This window comes from Epargyreus clarus, unplaced genomic scaffold (genome assembly GCF_041222505.1).
Source record: "Epargyreus clarus isolate Ecla_fem2 unplaced genomic scaffold, WU_Ecla_fem_2.2 ptg000003l, whole genome shotgun sequence".
In the NCBI taxonomy this organism is placed as follows: Eukaryota; Metazoa; Arthropoda; class Insecta; order Lepidoptera; family Hesperiidae; genus Epargyreus; species Epargyreus clarus.
In genome coordinates this window covers 13,695,788-13,719,245 of record NW_027332211.1, presented here as the reverse complement: position 1 = coordinate 13,719,245, position 23,458 = coordinate 13,695,788, and the positions used below count along the sequence as shown (strand labels likewise).

At 35.7% G+C, this 23,458-nt stretch overlaps 1 protein-coding gene across 1 annotated transcript; it reads left to right on the top strand.

Annotated features, from left to right (window-relative positions):
- The first annotated feature begins 691 nt into the window (after positions 1-691).
- LOC140748339 (uncharacterized) lies at positions 692-23,101 on the top strand. The gene is made up of 58 exons (XM_073081183.1): positions 692-931; positions 1,716-1,878; positions 2,151-2,325; positions 2,757-2,860; positions 3,059-3,202; positions 3,456-3,573; positions 3,793-3,868; positions 4,535-4,602; positions 5,260-5,278; positions 5,369-5,395; positions 5,480-5,591; positions 5,674-5,798; positions 5,895-5,945; positions 6,013-6,124; positions 6,201-6,325; positions 6,410-6,460; positions 6,555-6,666; positions 6,749-6,873; positions 6,953-7,003; positions 7,129-7,231; positions 7,310-7,434; positions 7,515-7,565; positions 7,647-7,767; positions 8,103-8,227; positions 8,311-8,361; positions 8,492-8,594; positions 9,011-9,135; positions 9,506-9,553; positions 9,645-9,753; positions 9,841-9,959; positions 10,188-10,238; positions 10,950-11,052; positions 11,164-11,288; positions 11,619-11,669; positions 11,879-11,933; positions 12,201-12,370; positions 12,487-12,504; positions 12,866-12,986; positions 13,256-13,398; positions 16,859-16,909; positions 17,000-17,111; positions 17,200-17,327; positions 17,401-17,451; positions 17,574-17,682; positions 17,932-18,065; positions 18,307-18,357; positions 18,436-18,547; positions 18,816-18,946; positions 19,265-19,315; positions 19,450-20,211; positions 20,298-20,444; positions 20,545-20,672; positions 20,763-20,876; positions 20,979-21,034; positions 21,116-21,225; positions 21,784-21,913; positions 22,128-22,218; positions 22,730-23,101. Exons 1-58 carry the CDS (start codon positions 865-867, stop codon positions 22,958-22,960), a joined length of 6,441 nt encoding a protein of 2,146 aa, XP_072937284.1. The 5' UTR covers positions 692-864; the 3' UTR covers positions 22,961-23,101.
- Positions 23,102-23,458: the final 357 nt, after the last annotated feature.

The following is a 23,458-nucleotide window of genomic DNA, read 5'->3' as shown; positions in this document are numbered from 1 at the left end:
ATAATAATACTCTATGCTTGCAAAGCAAAAAGTGACAGTGATAACACCATAATTATATTATTTTACTCTTTGGATAACACCATATTAAAAATGACATTGACACTTTTTTTTAATAGTGTTTTACGGTTTTGGCTTTTTGCCTTTCAGCCTAAAATTATTGTACTTTCATCATCATAAACATTGAACTAATTTAAATAAATAATTTATTTACATTATTATAATGATAGTTTTACGTCATAATAATAGTTTAAAAGGTGAGTATACAATTTCTTGAATATGACCTATACAGATTATTTATTTATTTGTCTGGTAGCAAAAGTTCATTATATTTTTGTGTTGCATTATGGCAAACTAGTCTGCTCAAAAAGTCGAAAACAAATAATAGAAAATCGACCATAAAATACCACCAAAGTTTTTTTCTTCTGTATTTAGATACTACAGGCAGTATCAAGTCTAATATCTAGATTTCACTGTCGGTCATGGACTCGACTGTTATATTAATATTTACCTGGACCTGTCAGCGATTCCAGGCAGATATAACGCTTCCATCTCGTCCTTCTATGGCTAATGAATACCACTTAAGGCTAATAAATAAATAATTGGCACATAATTATAAGTATCACGTTAAGGCCGACGTATTGAAACCACGAACATAAAACGAAAAGTTACTGGCTATTCAACAAATAATACAATTTATGTTCTTAAAAAGTTCTCTTAATTCTGTCATTAGCTCTGTCACTATATCATGCAATGCAAGTAACTGAATAATGATTCATCAACGTTAAAAATCTAACAACATCAGTATACAACAACTGTTTAAAGTTAAAGCGCTGTTTTTAAAGTCAGTTTAACACACTTTTAAACATGGCTGATGGTACCTCGTCAACAGAGGCCGCTATGAGCGAAATGCCTATGTCCGAAGTTGGAGAAGGTAAGGTCACAAAGGTTCTTTCCAAAATACACGTACAATAATAAGTACAAGTACGTACATAGCTAAAAGTTTAAATATGAAACTTGTCTGCTTTAAAATCAGCAATCAGCACGAGAAATGGCGAGGTAGTTTTCTACCTATAAACACATTTAAAAAATCATAAGCGTTCTAACTTATATCTCAACTTACAGGTCAGCATTAGATGACTGTGAGTTGCATAAACCCCACTCCTTAAATACTCATTACATTACTTATTACTGATGTTATGTATAGCGGGGAACTCTAAGCACTAATCAATTTTATAAAGGGCTCTGAAGCAGTTAAATACCATTTTAATTCGCATGAAATGTCTATAGCTGCCACATAGATTAGCTGCCATAACAAGTAAATACTAAAAATGGCAATACAGAAGGCTACGTGTGCGATTTCAACTCGTACTCGGTCAATTATTTTTTTTTTATTTTTTTTATAATATCGGAGTAGCAGACGAGCATGCAGTCCACCTGATGGTAAGTGGCTACTGCCGCCCATAGACATCTGTAATCAACCCCAGATAGCATTAGGTATTCCTACCTGAGGTCGGTCAGGTGCGCCGCTACCCCTGAGGACTAAGCTGGAACGCCTCGGAAAAGTCTGTCTCCCTTACCACACCCTTCAATCCGGAACACAGCAGCGCCTAACACTGCTGTTATTAGGTAGAAATAGGTGTGGCGGTGGTGCCACCGGAGTCGAACCACAAAGGGTTCTACCACCTTCAATTAATTAACAAATTGTATTGCTATAGCAACACCGGGGCCTGCGGGATTTCCCCCGTATCCCCCCTACGCCACCGAGCCCGCGCCACCATCGGTCGCAGACACGATTTTCGCAGGCCGCGATCTCCGTTTGCAACACAAATCCACGCCACGAAAACCGGTGCGACCACCGCCTAAACCTGCGAGACCAAGGTAAAGGTTTCGTTACGAATAACTGCCAATTATTTTACGAGTATACGTGACGAGGATGACTATAAATAATTCACAAATTGTTATGCAAAAGATTGTAATTTGTAATACAAAAATGTTCAATTAAGTTGAAAGTAAGATTATTAACTTTACATTAGTACAGTACAGTAGAATTACGGTAGAAAAACGGTAGAAGTAGCGGTAAAAATTACTATAATTCGAGTAAGTATCTAAAAAGATATGGATAAAATTAAACTACCACTACTGGGGAACAGGGGTCCGAAAGCAACGGACGTAAAGATGTCTAAACGGGCGGCGCGTGCGCACGCTCGCTGCCTGCGTCGCCACGGCGCCGTGCTCACTGACCGGCTGGAGCGCATCTCGAAGCCGCAACGACGACACATTATATACCTGTGGAGAGAACACGCTCACACTTTGCAGGCTGATACGGTAAAGATGCTGTAGAATATAGATATAGGTTCTTGGAAATGGCTTTGGAATTTTCAAAAAGTAAACACCTTTTTGGCAAAACAATCAATCTGTGACGCAATTTCGTTGACATTGGCTTGAGAATTGGTTTTCACCCAACTGCTTGTGGTACTTGTAAGCGGCATTAGACATTATCATAAGAAAGTATCTTGAATAATGTTAGAAGAGTATTGATAGGTTGGTAAAATTTAAATAAAGGCCAACATTTTTCTACACTTACAGCCCCACAGTTGAATTCCCTGTATTGTGGGTGCCGTGTACACAAACAAAGACGAATACACAAATACCCAGACTCAGAACACATATCTAAATCTAAATTCATTATGGTGACCGTTCCGCCACGCGGGTAGTCTATGAAAGTGTATAACACACAAAACATATTTTGATTATAGATAGCTCGGTTACGGGCGATGCTAGACGCAGATGAACCTTTCAAGCCAGATCAAGCCTATGAATATTTCGTTAACCTGCGGAAAACAAAGAAGAAAGCAACTAAGTGAGTTCCATCTCATTTGACTAATTAAGCACCTGACTTTTGGCAATCTAAAAAAATGCTTATAAGTATTATTAATACCTACAGTTAAAAAATGACTAAGTCACGTAATATCATAATGTATATTTTTCTTAATACCTTGCAAACGCAGAATTTGCGTTATATTTTAGATTTTATTATAAATGTAATATGAACAATTAGGATGCACGTGAATCAAATAAAGAAGGACGTGTTAGCGGTGTGCGGCGACAAAAGGTTCGTGTGGGCTCGCAACGCCACAGTGGCTTTCGCAAGAGGCATCCAGCAACGCTTGTCGAGGCCGGGTAGTTACGCTTTGGCTGACGGGTACGAACTATTTTTATTACACGTAAAAATACTGTTTTACACTTTCACAATGACATATTTACACGTAGTTAATGGATCTTCTAAAAATGGTTTCTGGCATACCTCATACATAATTAATGGCGAACCGGACACATTCTGAGTGAAAAGTCACGGAGCGTTTTCCTTCCGTTCTAGTGTATCATTGCAATTTATCATTTGCTTGAACCTAATGAATAATAATAGGAGTATACTGAGTATCTTGGTAATTGTCTAGCATGCTGCGTCTATCCAACATTATCTTGGAAGATCTCTGCGGGGTCATGCACATGAAGACTCCCTCAAGACGTTGGACCTATCCAAAAGCACGGTTCATGATGGAAATGGCTGATAAGGTGTTTATCTGTCGTGCTATATTTATTTATTATTATTTTTATTAAGAATAAAATTAAGCGCGATGATCATCTAAACTATACCTACATAAAAACTCCTCGTATTCTGTGTTCCGCTCTTAATAATGGATATAATAAGTAAAATATTTTCGAATAATTTTAACTTTTACTTAATTCTAATATGGAAATAATATAACGTTTATTTTACATTCATGTCTCCAGATCGCGGTCTGGATTGATGAAGTGATAACCGAGTCCGACGACCGAATGTTGATGATGGATTTCGATGAAGACGACGGTAAGATTTTCTTTTATTAAAATGACATAATTTAGATTGCGAACAATGGTCTCAATTTCAAGTGGATATTCGACCTGTGCATCAATAAGGTATGTAAACTGTTCTTTTTTCTCTTTTCTGAGAAGAAGTCAATCGAAGCGCGGCCGACGGTGACGCTGAAGGCAACGAAGGTGGAGATTCTGGTACAACTACTACTCAGTCAACGGCCGGTAGCCCTGGCGGGAGTCCATCCGCCACACCTGGGGAAACACCCGCGGCCACTCCAGCAACTACTCCAGGCGCTACTCCAGGCGCAACCCCGGGCGCTACCCCGGGTGCAACTCCAGGCGCAACTCCAAGAACATCCAAGAGTGAAATTGAAAAACAATAAATCCAAGTTATTATGATATCCACTTTTAGTACTATATTTAAGGGATAATTAGTGATTAAAATTTACTTCTTATATCTATACAAAATGAAAGTTAAAATATAAATTAAAATATAGCAGTATATTAAGGATTTCTGATGAAAATTCCGTAGTTTTTTATAGATATAAGTACATAATAAAAGTTTATGAAGTAGTAAATATTCATGTGGATGTTATTGCAACCAAGAGGCAGTAACTTCAAATAAAATGTTAGGATGACATTAGTGTATGATGCATTTTTTTATATTTTTACTTTACAGATCTTGCAGAAGTTGACGTATTAGGTGACGCTGGGTTTACCGATGACTTTCTCAATATGATGGCTGGTGTAAGTAATATAACATATTAAAACTGTTCATAAATTGGTGTTTATTAAAAACCTAATTTTATTATTATTGAATATTGTTGAATAGGATGAAATAAATTATGAACTGAAAGGAACAATAAACACATTAGAAGCAGTAACAAAAACTGATGTTGTTAGCAATAGTTCCAAACAAATTGATCCAACTTGAAGATAATGGTGTCACGATAGAACTTGAGAACAAGTACCTAAAGTAAATTGAAATATATAAACCAAGCAGTAATACTAAAATGTGGAATCCGCAAGAATATAATTATGAAAATTCGACTAAAAATAGGGTTTAGTAACTAATAAAAAGTTAACGTAAATTGGTTTTTGTATTTACCCTCATACCTTTTTACAAGTGAACACGGCTGCCAAAGGTAACGATTTACATACTTACAATTATAACATTAAACCAATAATCATTCTTCATTCTTTCCGTAAACCTTTCCCGATACATATTGTTTTATGTTCGTTTTCTGGTATATTTTACCTACTTGCTATTTTTTTATAATGTTACTTTTTGAATCGTGTTCATTTGTATTAAGGTGAAGAGTGAAGAATGATTTATATTGTTTTTTCTGCTTCTTTGCATAAACATATTGTACAGACGTCTCATGTGTTCTAATTTGTCAACAGGGTGGTCTTCTGAAAGGTCGTAAGTACATCCTATGTTATATTACTTTAAAATAATTTACAATTTTTTCCATACCTAACCATCTAAGTTTCACTTTTTTCTTTGGTTCAGCTCAACCAGCTTATTTGAAGTTCACTGGTATGTATAAAATATATTTTTATTAAGTACTTTTATTTTTTTCTTTTCTTTATGAAATGTAAATTACGATGTGTTTGATTTTAGGTGAAATGTTGGAAGCGTTCATGATTCTCACAGATTCAATGAACAAAAAAGGCGATGCGCAATTACTCTCCCATGGGAAGTTTACTCAAACGTACTCAGAAGGAGTCGACGAGTAAAATATTTTTTATGCTACAGTTCAATTTATTTGATTCTATTGAGTTAGTTCAATAAATCATAATATAAACTATTTCTAGATTAAAGCAAGCGACCGATTTTACTGCAACGGAGTTTAACACAACAATAGCTAATCAATTAGAAAAAGAACTTGCTAATACTGCGAAACCTAACACACCAAAAAATATTGAGCCTTATATGACAGGTATTTGTGCTTTACATATTATGGATCATACACATAAATACACAGATTACTGTTAAGTAAATTTGCATTGAATAATAATTTATTTACCCATTTCAGAAATGGTTGATATTTGCGGAAAGTATTTGGCTCAAAATGCGGAGTTCAATAGTAAGTTTTATAGCTGAAGTAAAACAACTAAGATTTTTCCTAACAATAATAATTTGTTTTTCAACAGAGGATAAGGGACCTGGTTTTAAATTATTGGTAAAAACTATGCGTACAAAGCCAAATGAGCAATTATATCAAAAAGAAAAGGCAAATCGGACCTATGCAAGGGCTGCGACGGAGTAAAAACCTTTAATTAGCGTTTGACATTATTTGGAATATTTTGAATAATAAATAACTACACACTAAATTTCACAGGTTAGAAGATGCGAGAGGTTTGGACAGCGATCATGATGATCCTAATCTATCCCAAGATATTCATTCAAACCTATCTAAGCTGGTTGATAATATAACGCCAAATGAATTGAAGCAAGATATGACTGGTAAGAATAAAACACTGTCATCCAGAAAAAAGACCAGAAAATTTATAACCATTCTGCTAATCTAGATATATGTTTCACTTCCAGAAACATTGGATGTATGTTCAAAATATCTTTCCCAATGCGCTGTAGACGAAAGTAAGTATAAGCAATTTTTCTTATATCCCTCACTAAAAATAGGAAATACAAATTATTTCCAAGATATATATATATTTTATAATTACATTCACAGTTGAACGTGGGCCGGCCTTTGACATATTGGTAAAGGAATTAGAAAGAAATGGAGGAGAGCCTTTTACACCAGAATTCCCTGTTGTTGAATCAAAATTTGTGGCAGCTTATGTGTTAGTATTACATTTGACGTTCACAATTTTATAAATTTAATACATTATGAATGTCGTTTAATAAAAAACAATTATTTTTAAGATTAAAATCAGCCCCTGGATTGTCTAATATCACTCCAGATGCTAATACTTCTCCGACTTTTGTAGAAGCGTTACACAAAGCTGTTGATGTTGTTACACCAAAAGCTCTTGTAAACGATATGGCGCGTATGTATTCATATTTTAATTTATGCATGGTTGTGTTGAAATAAAATATGATTTAACTCATATTCATAATGTCTTTCAGAGGTCATCGATCGATGCGCTAATTACCTATCAGCATTTGTAAGAGATAGAGGTAAGTTAAGCCGCTTTACGTTTTATTTAATACTTTTTATTAGGTTTAACTTCGTAATCTCCATAACAATGACTTAAATAACATGAATAGTTTTTCATTGATTTCATTTATAATTTTATTTTCAGATAAGGCTTTACAAACTTTGTTGAAAATGATGAAAAGCAATCCAAATAAAGAAGTGGCTACAAGAAATGATTACACTATGACATACGGAACAGGAGCTATGGAGTAAGAGAAAAAATAATAAGTAGTATATTTTATTAATAACGACTCACTAGACACTTTTGATATAAATAACATTTTCAGAACCGAAACAGCCCCAGTTATTGTACCATATATGCCAATTAAGGATATCGCCGATGAAGCCAAAGAGAAATTAACAAAGGACATGGAAAATGCTACTCCACCCGATTTAAAAACGGCAATGAAATGTAAACATTAAATACCAGTTAATTTTCTATTTTTTTTTAATAAATAAGAACGACGCATTGATTCATATGAATATTTACAGCAATGGTTCAAGATGTTGCAAGATATTTATCACAGGGAGTAGCACTACGAAGTAAGACAAATATATTTTGATATTATATTATAATTATTACATGTAATAATAGATAACAAAGTTATATCAATGACCGTCCAGGTGGAGTTGCTGGTGAGCGTTATCCTCTAAATTTTCTGGCAGCCGTTAAGAAATCTCTAGGCACTAGGCCCCTTTTCAAATATAAAGCTTACGGACAGAATTACTCTGATGGAGCTGAAGTGTAAGGACATATTTTTATAGACAGTGATTTTATTTATTAGTAGCTGACCCGGCAAACGTTGTGTTGCCATATAAATAATAAAATGTTAAGGGTGAACAACCCTTATCACTTAGGGGTATGAAAAATAAATAGTAGCCTATTCTCAGACCTACTGAATATTCATATAAAATTTGGTGAAAATCGGTAAAGCCGTTTCGGAGGAGTATGGTATCTAACATTGTGACACGAGAATTTTGTATATAAGATTTTATAGATTTTATAAACATTGGACATAGTCATTTAAACAACGATGCTTCAAGAATTCATTCATTGAATTGTATTCATTTTATTTACAGGCTAAAATATGCAGGTCCTTTGGAAAGTGACCCCAAGAATGAAAATTTGCGACACGAAATATCAACTGAATTAAAACAAGGAGTCCCTGTCAGACTAGCACCTACACTCGCTTCTGGTTTAGATGGTAGGATTTTAATGTTTTTTAATTGGGCCCCATAAATTTTACCTATTAATTTACATTAAAATGATAATTGAATGTGTTTTCAGACACAATTGTCGACGCCTCTAAGCATTTGGCTAAAGTAGGAACCGAAAAAGGTATGTTCTAATCCAAATGTCATTTATATGTTTTACATTAGTAAGTAACCACTTGAGTTTCGATTTTAATGGAAACTATATAAACAAACATAATTATGCCAACTGCGAACAAATAAAAATACAATTCCAGGAGAGGCTCTGCAGCATTTAGTTGATGTAATGAAGGAAGAAGGCGACGCGCCACTTGGGAATATGCAAGGCTATCAACAAACCTACAATGATGGTGCCAGAAGGTATACGTATACTGTTAAGATGGACGACCAATAGGAGCCTTTCATTAGTAACATTTACGAAGAACTATTAGCGATTGGACGATGGTGGTAGCCGTATCTATTTCTGTAGGTGTAGGTACAAGTAAATTCTGTGAGCGTGTTTTAGTTTGAATTGTTTAGCGTAGTAACTATGCATCAGTGATCAATTTTATGTAGAACTTTTGTCTATTTTGAGATTGGTTAAAAATTATATCGATCTACTTATATTATATTATTATATAAGTGAATGTATTGTATCTGGGTGTACAGGTACAGGTTAAAATCCAATTTAACTTTAAACTGTTACATCGCATGCCGTAGATCGATATTCACACTTAAACAATGCTATTAACATTTTACTATCAATAAAGTAATTTAAAATATAACTGGTATTTTAGAATCGAAAATTCGACTACTTTAACTAACGATAAGGTCGACAAAGGAACATACGAATCGATAAGAGGAAAACTAACAGCTTTAGTTGAAAAGAAACCAGCACCAGAACATGCAAAACACTTACCAGGTGATTCGTAATATGAGTACTCCTAATTTGTAATTGTTTTTCATACGGATAAAGTTTATGATCTTACTCAAGTTATCAAAGGGTCAAAGAATTACGTGGTTTTTACCTGTGCTGAATACCATATAATGAGCCCAATTTGTAAGTGTGCGTTAGATGGATACAGATATCAATCATTTTGTTCATACATGCTAGTATTGTTAGTAGTAAGTACGTGGGAGCACACACAAAATCAAAGGAAACCTTTTTAAAAATATTATTTTATGTATTATAAAAGTAAAAAAAAAATTAAAATTTTACCAAAAGTTGAAAGTCATACAGATATACGTAGAAATTAATCAAACTTACGCAGGTATATATTTTTGTTATGCAGGAATAGTGGATGAATCTTCAAAGTTTTTATCCGCTCCTTTTCCTGAGAGTGAGTAACGTTATATTTATATACTTTACATTACTTATATACAAACTGAAATGAAATTTTACTCAACTTTATGTATATTTTATGTGTTAAGGTGATTTGGAAAAGAGGCAGGTACTATCGGATTTAATGGCACGCAAAGGAGATGAGATTTTAGGTCAAGAAGGACTTTATAAAATGACTTTCACTGAAGGCGGACAAGAGTAAGTAACCACGACCTACAGTTTTACAGACAAATTTTAGGAAGAAAATATATTAATAATTATATAATTTATATACTTCTGTAACAGAATAATAAAAGCTCCCGTAGGGGTGACTACAGCCAAAGATGAAGGAGCAAAAAAAGAAATACTGGACAAAGTGAACTCAGTCATACCACCAGACAAGAAGTTACAAGAAGTTCTGAAAGGTTATTACGGGTTTTCTACATAAATCATTAATGTGATTTATGAATAATAAATTAAAAATTGACCGTTTTATTAACAGTAAGTAGATACTCCCAGTCCAAATCGCTTATTTAAGTAGTCTTATTGGTAATTACTCACTCTTATTCTACGGATAACCGACATCAGATAAACGATATGCAGCTTGCTACTTTATTCCATAAAAATAAAATGAACTTTATTTTTATTTGTAGGACCGGCTAATGAGGGCTCAGCTCATTTAGCTGATGTCATTAAAGGAAGAGGTAATTAATATTTGTTGTCATTTTAAGTTACAACTTGTATGCTATACTGATGTAAACAGTAATAACCGTAGTAGATCAAAATAGATATATGAATTTCAACCTCTCATATTTCAAACATGCGGTTTCGAGTTTGAGACCCTGCATCCTATTTTTATTTATCAAAGTTACTGGGCGACGTGGAGTAGATTAACCTTTTTTTTGTGTTTTGACGAGGGGGAACCTTCAAAAGGCACCCGAAGCCGTGGGAGCGACGCTGGGTTATGTGGGACTCTTACCGCACTAAAACACCCCGGTCGCCATCCTCGGCGTTTCGTGGAGAACTCCGGGATCTCCAACAGAACAACCGGAGTCCTCCTAACGCGATGCCCCTATTGGACTCTGCCCTGGGGGGAGCAAAGTAACTTACGCTCTCCCATCCCCTGTTGATTACAGCAATATGCGACCAAACAAACCGTTGTCCTTCCCGGGGTCGCATGCGGAACGATTTGAGCTCCCACTCTTGCCGCCCACAACCCCGAAAGTCCCTTTGAGTCGCCTTTTACGACAGACAGGGGATACCGTAGCCCTATTCTGGTCCCGGGACTACAGGGACAAGGAGTATTTTAACCTAGCCATTCTAAATCTGAAGAGAAGCAATCCATACCCAGCCGCACAGTAACACGTTGTTGATGATAATAATATGTAAAATTAAATGAAACACCTAATTATTAGGTGAGGTGATGAAGGTATTGCATGACGAGATGAGAAAAAGCAGTGAAAAGGATTTTCTAACGGTAGGAAAATTTAAGAAGAATCATGGCGAAGCAGCTGAAATGTAAGCTTATAGTGTTATAGTGCGCGAAATAGCAATGTAAATTTATAGTAGTAGTAGTATAATCGTATATAATCGTATTATGTACAAATGTTCAGTGTATATTCAAAATAGGTTGGAATCTGCACATCATTTTGGTGGACAAAAACCTTCGCCTGTGCTTGTAGACAAGGTTGCAGACAAAGTCAAAGATCTGTCAACTACTTCTGTGTCAACAAACGGAAAACGCCATATTAAAGGTATTTTGATAGTGCTACCTAAACACGACTACCCTTCGCTATTGCTAAATCGGAATTTTCCGTGCTCCGACGAAAAGTTTCACTACATATAGAAAAGCAACGTTGAGGAATTATTTCAGTTGATCAATCCGTGGACTAATTTTCGAGACTTACGGATACAAACCTATGGAAAACCAAATTTTCATATAAGAAGATCAGCTCAAAATTTTACGCCTACTTACAGATTTCCTATTACAATAGTACACAAAGACGTACATACGAATAGTATATGTCGCAGAAGTTTATATAGGTTACTTATGTTATTATTGATTCTATTCATAAACATTTCAGATACTTCCGATATAACGGTCAATTACATCGCTGGTGTCGCCACAAGTACTTGTAAGTAGAATATTGAAATGTGATTGATTTTGTATAAGTATATATGATTTTAGACTAAAATTATCGCGGAATTGAGACATTTTATTATGTAACGGGTACTCACGATATGCGTTTTTTTATTGCCGATATTTCGACCCAGTTTTTTTATAAGTATAAGTATACCTAATAATACGGAGTTTATTGGTTTTTATGCGATGCAATGTTTTTAGGTGGATTAGACGCAAAAGCTTTGGCCGCTCTCGAAGGAGCCCCTCCAAAAGCAAGGTACATTTTTCTACAATATATCCTTGTACAATTTCATAACAACCCGCGTCACTTACCTTTAATTTCATATATTTTCCGATTAAATGCCCTATGATGGATGTTATATGCGTAACAGTGAGAACCTCACGGATTTTTCTATATGATTCACACTTAAAATATTATTTTTCTGGATTTCAATCTTTCTTGAATCACATTTTATATCAATTTTGTTAGAAAAAGTTTGCATTGAATACTAACTAAAAGACTAAAAGACTTTATTTTCGATAGGTCTGTGCAAGCAGTAGCATCAACTGCACCAACTTCATCAAAGGAGAAAGAAGAAAAAAAAGCATCCGTAACAGGATTCGCACCGACTGATAACGAAGATGAGAGGAGGAGATTTGAAGAGGTTAAAAGGCGAAAATCCGAAGCTGACAAAAAACGAAAACCATCAATAAGTAACTACGTTGTGTACCTTTATTGTATATACGAGTATATGTATACTCGTATATATAGGTACTTACGCATGTTGCGCACGCATGAACATAAAGTAACGCGATTTTTTATATTTCAGGCGGTGGAACGGTAATTGGTAAGAGAAAAAAATATTTCATAAAAATATTCAAATATTTCAGCGATCAACAATTGATCGAAGTGTAATTTACACTTATATACTGTAGAGTATATAAAATTGTGAGTTCGTCGGGGATCTCATAGTAACTGGAATTTTCTAACTTTTTGTGCAATTTATTATAATATATTGTTTTGTATAAATGCACGTCTGTGCTTACTGTAAATTACGAAATGAGGAAAGATTAAGTAAAGTAAATTTGAGACTACTGCCGCCGTAGAGTAGATTCTTTTACAGGAAATAAGATCAATAGGCCAAACACAAAGAAGAAAAACTGCAATAACCACAAAATAATTGCAATAAGTATACAATATTTGTAAAGACACAGATCCCGAGCGGGATCAGGCTATGCAGATACTGCACGGCCAGCTGCGCGCGCGCGGAGGAGAGGTCTTCTACAAGCAGCCTCACACTGAGTTGACACACTCAAAGGCTTCGGAATGGTGAGGAAATCGTAAAATTTTATGTATGGTCTTTGTTTATTTCATTACATCCATCGATACTTGGACCCAATTCTCTATAATTATTTAAATACTCGTGTCAACTTGTTTTGAATGATATTGTTCTAATAATCTTAGTCTAGCCCTAAGTATTATATGATAACGTCATATTATTGATTTATCTGCAAAGATGCAAATATACTTGATGAACTAATTACTTATCCTTTCGTTTTATGTCTTAATAAACATAAAATTACACTGCACACGTCTAGGTTATCGATGAAACCACCAATGAAGGTGGACAAGTCCGTGAAAGAGTCTGGCGATACTGCGCGCCTCCACAAGAAATTCGAAAGAAAACTCAGTGCGCTCGTATCCAAGAAAACTCCAATAGATATGCGAGATACGATGCAAGGTGGCAAAATAGTACATTACGATACGCGTGGCCAAAGTAGCCTATTTTTGCACGGCGTGAAGTTAGCGCCCGAGCGCAGCGAGGGTGCTAAACGCCGTGCAGATAATAGGCTACTTTTGTCACAAGTATCGTATACTATTTTATAGCTCGTGTGACATAAACCCGCTTATACTTGTGAAGAAATATGATAATTATTTTGAAACTTATAAATGATTGAAACTAAAAATTATGAACTAAAAAAACAATAAAAATGTGACACAACCAAAACCATTGAAATTTAGAAAATTTAGTAATTATTCTGCACTTGTGATAAAGACAAATCTAACACCACACATACGTCGAAATCTATCAAGCCATTTAGGCTACATACAGGCGTATTAAAGAAACATATGATAAGCAATCACATAATGTACTAATACATAACAATACTAGTGATACAGTAGAAAATCGATTATCCGGACCTTAGTTATAAATATTCGCGATTGTTCGGATTGTGAAACGTGAACAAGTAACTTTGTAATAACCCTTACAGATCAGCCACATTTTGTGTGACTTGTGCATTTAAAGTCGCAACAAAATAGTTACTATAAAAAACAAAAACCCGATTGCTAAAAATATAACCTATGTTATCGCCACAATTTAGACGAATTCAGCGACACATCATGTATTAAAATTAATGAAGTCGTTTGAATTTGCCAAAGAATGAAAAATACATACGTAACAAACATATAGTCGAAAAACATCACCTTCCTAAATCGGTTTAAATGGCTTTTCTTCATAAACTCAATTATCCAAATTTTCGATAATCCGAATGCCACAAATACGACAACAAATAGGTCGCTTAGTCGAGATTCTACTGGATTAGTATTATGGCTAATTTTGATAACGATTCCTAATTTAAATATCTCCTACTATGGTGTGTAGCGAAAATAAAACAAACACAGTCAAAACAAACAATAAAATTCGATAAAGCCCATTAGTTAGTCTTATAGTGATGCTATTGCTTAGTATGTACAGTCACGAGCATAAATATATGACTATGGCAGATCAGCAAAAATATGTGACCCAATAACGAGTTCAATAATATATGCCTGCACTAACGCAGCAAAAATATCTGACAATTATAGGCAGCAAAAATATGTGATGATAACGTTGATCATATAATTGTGACATGTGTTATGACATGTGACGTCAAAGGGCAATAATATCTGACATAATTTACAAATATCTTTGATGTAAATATCAATCAACCTACCGGTCAAAGGGGCCAATGTATTTTTCCGGAGAAAGAATATGAGCAAAAAACACGTTATAAATATTTTTTCATATTTTTTTATTTAAGTAAGAAAAAAACAGGGTTAAAGACAAAGACAGGATAAATATATTTTACCAGAGTGAATTTTCCAAATCCGAATCTATAAGGATTAGCGAAAAATGCTAAAAGGAGTTACGAGGCCGATATTGATAAAAACTAATACTGCATCTTTAGTTTTTAAGGACCCGTACCCAAAGGGTTAAAAGACAACCGGAAAATAAGTATTATACTTATTTTTATAAAATAGTAAACATCTGGTGGTACGGAAGCCTCCATGTGCGAGTTTGACCCGTACTTGGCGAATTATTTAAAATATCCCTATATACGGGGATCGAACCAGTTCATTTTGAAAAAAAAATACACACCTTATATAATTCTACTATCGGATAGTGTCCCTTATACGGAATAAATTCTGGGATTAAATGACAAATTATAGGAAAATCTTCTATTTTACCCTGTATACAACAGAAATTATATGTCCTAACGACTTTTACAATATTATATTGATTATACTTTATTAAACTAAAATGGTTACGAAAATTCTACTAAGACAAAAATATAAAAAGAAGTTACCGCAACAGTTAATTGATACATGTAACTTTATTTATTTATATTAGCAATACCAAGTTCTACAATTAGCAATATTATCGGAGAAATAAGTTCCATCTTTATGATGTCGCTTTGATATATTTTTATCATTAAAACGTGGGTAGTAGATCTTTTTATTCAACGCTGCCGAGCAACGTTTAGGAATTGATTGATAGTGTATTATTAGAAACCTATTCAATTTCTTTTTATTTTAGTATTATTTTAATTAATTATTTTGTATTTTTTTCATGATGTGTTATTTTTATAATAATAAGTTCTTATTTATAAAGTCACTGGCTGATACGATTCTATGATTTAGCATAAAAAAGAAAAAGAACGCGGCTTGACGTTCGAGTTTTATTTTGAGCCGGAATAACAAAAGTGAATAGATTAATATTGTCACATATTTTTGCTTCGTAAGAGCGTTTTCAGATTATCCGATCCGATATCGGTGTCGGACGACGATAGCCGACATCCGATAGCCGACACCATGTGCTATTTTCACATATTTCCGACAAAATCGTTCCGATACGGCCATTTGCTCGATAGCTTAGTGCGGACAGGTCATCATGGCAGACTATAATAGAAAACTTTATTTGCTGTATCTCTTATATTTGAGACGCAAAAAAAGATCTGTTCACAGACAGTATTGGATACATCCTATTGTGGAAGCTAGATATTCAGAGGGAGCATTTTACACTCTTTTTAGCAAGCTACAACACGCACCTAGAAAGTTTTTTAATTACTTTCGTATGAGTGAATCCATTTGAATTTGTGAATGCTTTCGTATTTAAATGATGACGACGCCATGATGACAACCAAACTAGTAAACAAGCTCAAAATGGCCGCCGCGCATCGGGCTCTACGCACACAGAGACAATTTAGATACACGTAGAGCACACATACAAACATTATCGCCCGACGGCTCACGGGCGTCCGATGGTGTCGCCAGCATATCGCTGTCGGCTCCGATATCCGATATCGGAACGGACAATGTGAAAGGCAGGTACATGTTTCATACATTTTACTTACCCCGATATCGTATCGGCGTCCGATACCGATATCGGATCGGATAATGTGAAAACGCTCTAAGGTGGTCACAATTATTTGATCAACGTTATGATCAGATATTTTTGCTGCGTTCTTGCAGGCAGATATTACTGAACTCGTTCTTGGGTCAGATATTTTTGCTAATCTGCCCATAGTCATATATTTATGCTCGTGACTGTACACAATGGCAAAAACATTTATAAATACGTCCAAAATAAAATATTAAAATAATTATAGCTTTAAACAAAATACTCATTACTCACTTTTTATGTTTAAATGGCATTTAAAAGTATGAAACGTTCATAGCTATGTTTATTTTTTTCAACTGTGAGGGTAGTGTATTAATATTCGTACGGTGTAAAAATCGGCTACTTTGGACACAGAAATGCGTGGCTAAAATGCGGGTTTAGGTCACAGAGTGCTATAAATATTATTTTTATTTTCTTTTTTATAAGATATTATTATTATGTTTAAAATACATTGCTTTAAAAATACTTTATATTGCAGATGTCGTCATTGAGTCATCTCGTATTCTTTCCGAGTATTTCGTGTCAAAAAGTAAGTATGATGTCGCTAAATAACTTTTTAGTTACTACTTACATAATTATTTTCATGTGCATGATCTAATGGTCCTTAATGAATTATAAGGTTACAAGGCACTCGTTCGGGAAGCTCTCATATCGGAAATGCAAAGACGTGGCAATGAGATTTTGATAGAAGTAGATGGCGCTGCTGAGACATTCTTCTTTGCTGCCCAAAGGTTAATACCTTTAATACTTTGCAAATAATCTACTAAATCCTATCCTTTATTCTTAGTCTTTGATTAAAGTTTACGCTCATAATTTTAGGCTCAAAAAGGCGAAGTCACTGGATGTAAAGGAGCCTTGCACTCAGGTTTCATATAGCTTGATGAAGAAATTGGAAGACATGATCAGATGCCGGTCTATGGCTCGTAAGCTGACGACGGCGATGAAAGGTAACTTAGAAGATACTTCGATAGCATTTTAACTACTATACAATACTGACTAATTTTTTACGTATTCTTGCAGATCATATCAAAGAAGCTGCCGATTATTTATCGGAATTAGTCACAAAACCAGGTAAATATTAATGATAAAGTACATTTACTGTGCTGTTTTTTTCGTATTCATGCCATTTGCAATCGAGCGTGACGTATCTATGTCAATGATGATGATGACTAAATTACGATTCTTGATTGTAGATGAACAAATCGAAGCTTACGTATCATTGCTAGGAGAAATGGAGACTGCGGGTGATAGTCTCCTCATCGAAGGGAACATTCCAAAATCTTATAAGGATGCAGCAGCTTAGTTAGTAATTTGTAATTGGTGCTTAGGCGATCTAGTTTTGCTCCATGTTTTAATACTTCTAATCCCACAGAAGACGTCCCAAAAACCTTTTGTTATTGATTCTTGTGCTAACGACATCCTTTTGACACCTATTTTGATGAGATGACGAGGGAAAATATCAAAAGTGATATACTTAGTATCTATTATTATTAATATAGACAAGTATACAAGAATTCCTTATTATGTTATGAAATCCATCAATGATTTCAGTCTGCGACAGTTAACGTCGTTTGAAGACCAAATAAGACGACCGGATAGCACGTTGCAATCATCTATTGAAGGAAAGTTAAAGAACCTCATGGCGAATGTTGCTGCACGGGGCTACACGAAAGCTATACTGGATAGTATGTTAATTTAATTTCATTATTATAATATTGTATTATATTCTTATCATGTGATACCTATCGAATGGACCTTTTATTTTTCTTAGTGTCTTAGTGTTTTTAGTGTTAGTATTATCCTTCTGTAGTCTACCAAATATATAAAATATAAAATCATAATCTTCCGCCTTGTTCCAAAACACATTAGCAACAAGTTCACTTACATCTACATAATTTAAAATAAGCATTCAATTTTCTTTTACAGAAGTCATCTCCGAATCTGCAAAATTGCTCGTGTCTTACATAATGCTTCAAGGTATATTACTTGTTTACTTGAGAAAATTAAAGTCCAGATTTTTTATAGTCAGGTTCAAAAAAAATATATATTATTCAGGTGAAAAGACTGAAGCTCTCAAGATATTGATAAAACGAATGGAAGACCACGGCGGGAACGTACTTCTAAGACATGGAACAATTCGTAAAACATACGCGGACGGGGCTAATATGTAATTAACAATTCTTTTTTTTTTATTACATCTTTCTATATTCGCGTTAAAGTTTACTTGCGTAAAAAACAAAGAGACATACTAAGGCACAAAAAAAGGTAATTTTTAAATCTCGTTCTTTCCATAATTATGCAGTATAGGAAAGGATCCTAAGGAAATGAAATCACAGAAGTACAGAAACTAGAATTTTGCTTAAATGTTTATAACATAACATATGAAATACAAATATACCATTAATAAGTTGTGATGATGTGCATGAATATTACAGATTGCAAGCAAATAATACTGATCAACTGAGAGTGTCGAGCGCGGACCCGGTGGTGGCGAGGAAGATTGAAATAAAACTTTTCAATTTAATGAGCCGGTGTCCACCAGAAAAACATCAAGCGTTAATGGATGGTTACAACTTTCGCTTCATTTCTTTAATAAACCTACGCGCGTCTTCCAGTTGAATGATGTTAATGAATTATTTGGAAACTTCTGATTCAATCATGTTTGATTATTTGAGAAATTAAATAAGTATACTTACCTTATAATAAAAGAAGATCGCTAAATATAAAGTCAATTATACATGTAGTTACATTGTTCTTACTTTAAGGATACCGTTATAAGTATTTATTTATTTGCATTGTAAACATTGCTAATCAATTTATGAGCGAATTACGACTTACTCCATTTACTTGAAATTAATATTTTTACTTTTTGGTACATTTGCAGATGTTATCGAGGATGCCACAATGTATTTAGCGGTTCGCTTCCTGCAGCCACGTAAGCACATATTTTGATTGGTCCCTAAACTTTGCTTTCATTTATTTCCATCAATTCAGCAATTTTAGTATCTAATAGATTAAGTTAAGTTATAAAAAAGATTCTCTAACCATTGTATTGTATTGAACTTGCAGAAGTTATACAAGTGTGCAAGTGCATGAAGAACGTGTTCGTCCAGTGCGAACTGTGGTGCGACGAGATATTGCGGCGCGTGGCGCGGCCCTGCTGCACGTGCTCGCGCCACGTGTCCGCGCAGGCCCTCGCCGACCTGGCTCCCGCGCATCAACTCCGCATCTCCCCCGGCTCGTCGCGCGCCTTCGCCCCGGGCCTCGACATATCATTAACTCAGTGTCCGACAAGACAAGCCCGACGAAGAGATAGGTCTACGCCTCAACCTTGTCCGGCTTCCAAGCCCACACCAGAATGCAGTAATCCTACCACATCGTACCTTTTATACTCGACTCGCTACCAGAGAGACCCTTCTAGCTCCATTCCTACTAAATTGTCACCGAAAACTCAATCGGAAGGATTAAGAATGTCTCCCCCACGTTCTACAAGCATAACGAATAAATCGCCATCGATTACCCCCACCCCAATGTTTGGTAAAGTACACTCGGAAAATATCCAATTCGTGCATTCACTCGAACCAGCGCCCAGTCCTCAAAGAGAAAGCCAAGATACTGTAACATCCTCCCCTTCCTTTTACACACCGCAAAGTGCAAATTCTGGAACGTCTCCGCCGACAGATTCTAAGAGTCCTTATTGGCAATCACCTACTACAATGTTTGCAAAAGTAGATACACAAAATACTCATGAACAACCCGTAGCATCCCCTCGATCAATTAGCACTGACAGTCCACGGAGAAGAACACAAATCAGAAGAGGTTACAGCTCCCGTAAGTTGATAGTGTTCATATACTCGGATATAAAAAGTGGATACTAACATTAGAATAATTATAATTTTGTTTTGCAATTTGAGCAGGCGCACCAATTGTGACAACGGATGAAATGGCAGATTGGCATGCAATGATGGTTAGTTTAATGTGGAATGTACAGGCATGGCGGGATTGGATACAGGAAAATATCGACCGTGCGTTGGCGTTCAGGCATGATAGTGATGTGTCTTCAGGTATACGGATAACATATCAACAACAAGAATATACATTTTTGATGGCTATTAATGTAATGTTTGAGTGGAATAAAATATTATTTTTGTACATGAATTTTAGCGGGAGAAGAGGAGAATTGGTCCACATTTCAAAGAAGGGTTGCTACGGAAGCTTTGCAGTGGCGCCAATACAACATTTTCAGCAGACAGCTGACATTGCGTCTTGCTTTGAGATACCGCGACAAACAAGTAAGAATAAACGAAATTAACGGTTAATTAATAAAATACTTAGTTAATTGATATTGATGTTTAATAATATCTTCTTAATTATATATTTAGATCGTTTCGCCAACGCGGGCAACAGTTAAAACAGAAGTCTACATGCAATGCCAACGAGAAATGTTGGAGATAATTGATATGTTCAATAGATGGACGAAGTGGCTCACAGTTGTTGTAAGTATCAATTTATAGGTTTCTCTTATTGTTATTACCGTAATATTCCTTGTATCGATATTTTGAATTTAAATTCTTATCTTTTTATCTGTTTATTTCTAGGTAAAAGAAGCAGATTCCTTACAGCGCAAGGATTCAAATGTTCCAATGTTTGAATTGTGAGTGTGAAGTAATATTTCTGTTATTCTAATATATTTCTTGAATATTTTTAAAACCTCAATTTCATTGTTCTCTTATAGACGATGGACCCATTTCAAAATGAAGGTAGAAGAGTATTTGGACGACTGGGTTAAATACAACACACATTTAAACGTTTGCTGGGAACACAAATACAGAGAGCTTATTGCTGGTAATTTTTACATGTTTTTTTTGTGAAGACATAAAATGAAAATTATATTTGGAATCGATAACACTTAACATATTTGTTTTCCTGAAAAGATTAAGATAAAAATAGATTTTTATGTTTAAATTTATGTTTAATTACGCCAAATATGGCAAATGTGAAAAACTTTCTATGTACAACCTACTAACCACATTTATGCAAATAAATAATTATGACTTATGACTTACGAACATAGCAGCGCTTAACACTGCTGTTATGAGTCAGAAATAGGCGTGACGGTGGTGCTGCCGGAGTCGAACCACAAAGGGTTCTACCAACTTCGATTATTTAAAGTAGTTCCTTAAACCGTGGTATACCACAGAGTTTGAATTCCATTTGCCGCGACGAAGTGCTGTGCCGGCAGCGAGCTCAGGCCGTTATGCTCGAGAATGTTCTCGCGAGAACGCGAGAAAAACCCGATTCGTATCGGCTCCACATTCTCGTTTCTCGTGCTTTTCTCGCGTTCTCGCGAGAATGTGGAGCGGACTTTTGCTATAGCCGATGCAAAGCGTTGTTGGGTTGCAGAGTGGTTGCCGGCGTGGCGGCGCGCGGGCCCCGTGTGGGTGGTGAGCGCGTGCGGCGCCGTGCCCAGCGGCGCGGTGGCGGCCGGCGTGCACGACGGGGAGGTCACGTGGGTCGCGCGCACCACGCACAGGTTACACAATACACTACACGTAACTTGACAGTAATAGGAGAGTGTCGATTGCTATCAATGGGGATAAAACGACTTCAAGAAATATTACTGTAGTTGAAAATTGTTTACATGATGTACATTTATGTTGCGAAAAATCTCATTTACCTGCGTGGACAACGGCTCCAACTAAATTATAAAAATATAACTGCTGATTTATAAATTTGTAATGTTACAGATGTAATGTCCTACCAGCTGCTCTACATCCATCTAAACACTGCTGTTTAGTATACGCCGATGGTGCAGTACATCATTATACTAAATATCAGGTAAATATTTAAAAATCTCAGAATTTTAAACATTATAATATGCGTATCATCCTAATTAGTATAATCTCTAGCTCTATCTACACCTCCTCATTTTAAATTAGATCAACATTTTCATTAAGTACTCTTCTATTCTTGATTTTAACTTAAGCTTTTTTTTCACGAGGGGGAACTTTCAAAAGGTACCCGGCGCCGTGGGAGCGACGCCGGGTTATGTGGGATTTTTACCGCACTAAAACCCCCCGGTGGCCGTCCTCAGCGCTGCGTAGAGGTCTCCGGGATCTACAAAGGAACGCAACCGGAGTTATTTTAACTTAAGCTAGAGAAAGAGAAAAACGACAGAATCTTTTCATCTTTCATGAAAATATGAACTGCTTGAAAGGTTTTTTATAAATAAAGAGCAAACCTGCTTGCTGTTGGCATGTCGAAATGGTCACTGTACATAGATATTTATGAGGAACTCTTATGAATTTATGGCAGTTTGGCGCGGACTATACAAATCTTGCAATTGTAGGTGATGTGCAACGCGGAGGTGACGTGGACGGCGTGGCGCGCGGGCGCGGTGGGCGCGCGCGCGGTGCGCGTGGCGGGCGGCGTGTACGTGGGCCGCGTGCACTACCGCGGCGCGCACCTGCTCGGCGCCGTGCACGCGCCGCACTACCGCTGCCACGTCGTCATCTTCGGCCGCCCCTTCGCGTTCAACTGCTACGAGCTGCTCGTTCTCTCCGTTAGTGATGATGTGTAGGCGGCGGAATGTGGATGTAGTTGGTATGGTGAAATCCTTTGCGATTTATTCGTAGATCGTAAAGGCTGTTCGTGAAAATTTTGGTGATTTTTCCTTGGTCGCGTTTTCAACTGCTATGAGCTGTTAACACTCATTGCCATTGTTGATATCTGTTGATTGTATATCTGATGTTAATGTAGTTGTGATAGATTGTCTGAATTCCTTAGCGGAGTTGACTTCGTCTGATATAAGACCTTTGAAAATTATGGTAAACTAATTGTTTGCAAGATTTGCTAACAGACAGCGGTTCTGATGATACAGCATACCAGGAACCATCACTTCGATAATAGTAATGCACATTCATAACCTATTATGAAGTTATTTTTTTTAATTTCCTCTTGAATATTCAAATTACCCTTTTTATAACATGTGATACAATTGTGATGTTTTGTGGTGACTTCATTAGTTTGACATGGTGAGTTACAGTTTGTCTTGCTTGATTGTGATGTTTTTATTTTT

Bases quoted from the DNA above. Each gene is read 5' to 3' on its own strand.
- LOC140748339 (XM_073081183.1), top strand. From the start codon at position 865: ATGGCTGATGGTACCTCGTCAACAGAGGCCGCTATGAGCGAAATGCCT. The intron at 9,960-10,187 runs GTTATTACGGGT...TTTTATTTGTAG, and splicing joins GTTACAAGAAGTTCTGAAAG to GACCGGCTAATGAGGGCTCA. The intron at 18,548-18,815 runs GTAATTAACAAT...TGAATATTACAG, and splicing joins TACGCGGACGGGGCTAATAT to ATTGCAAGCAAATAATACTG.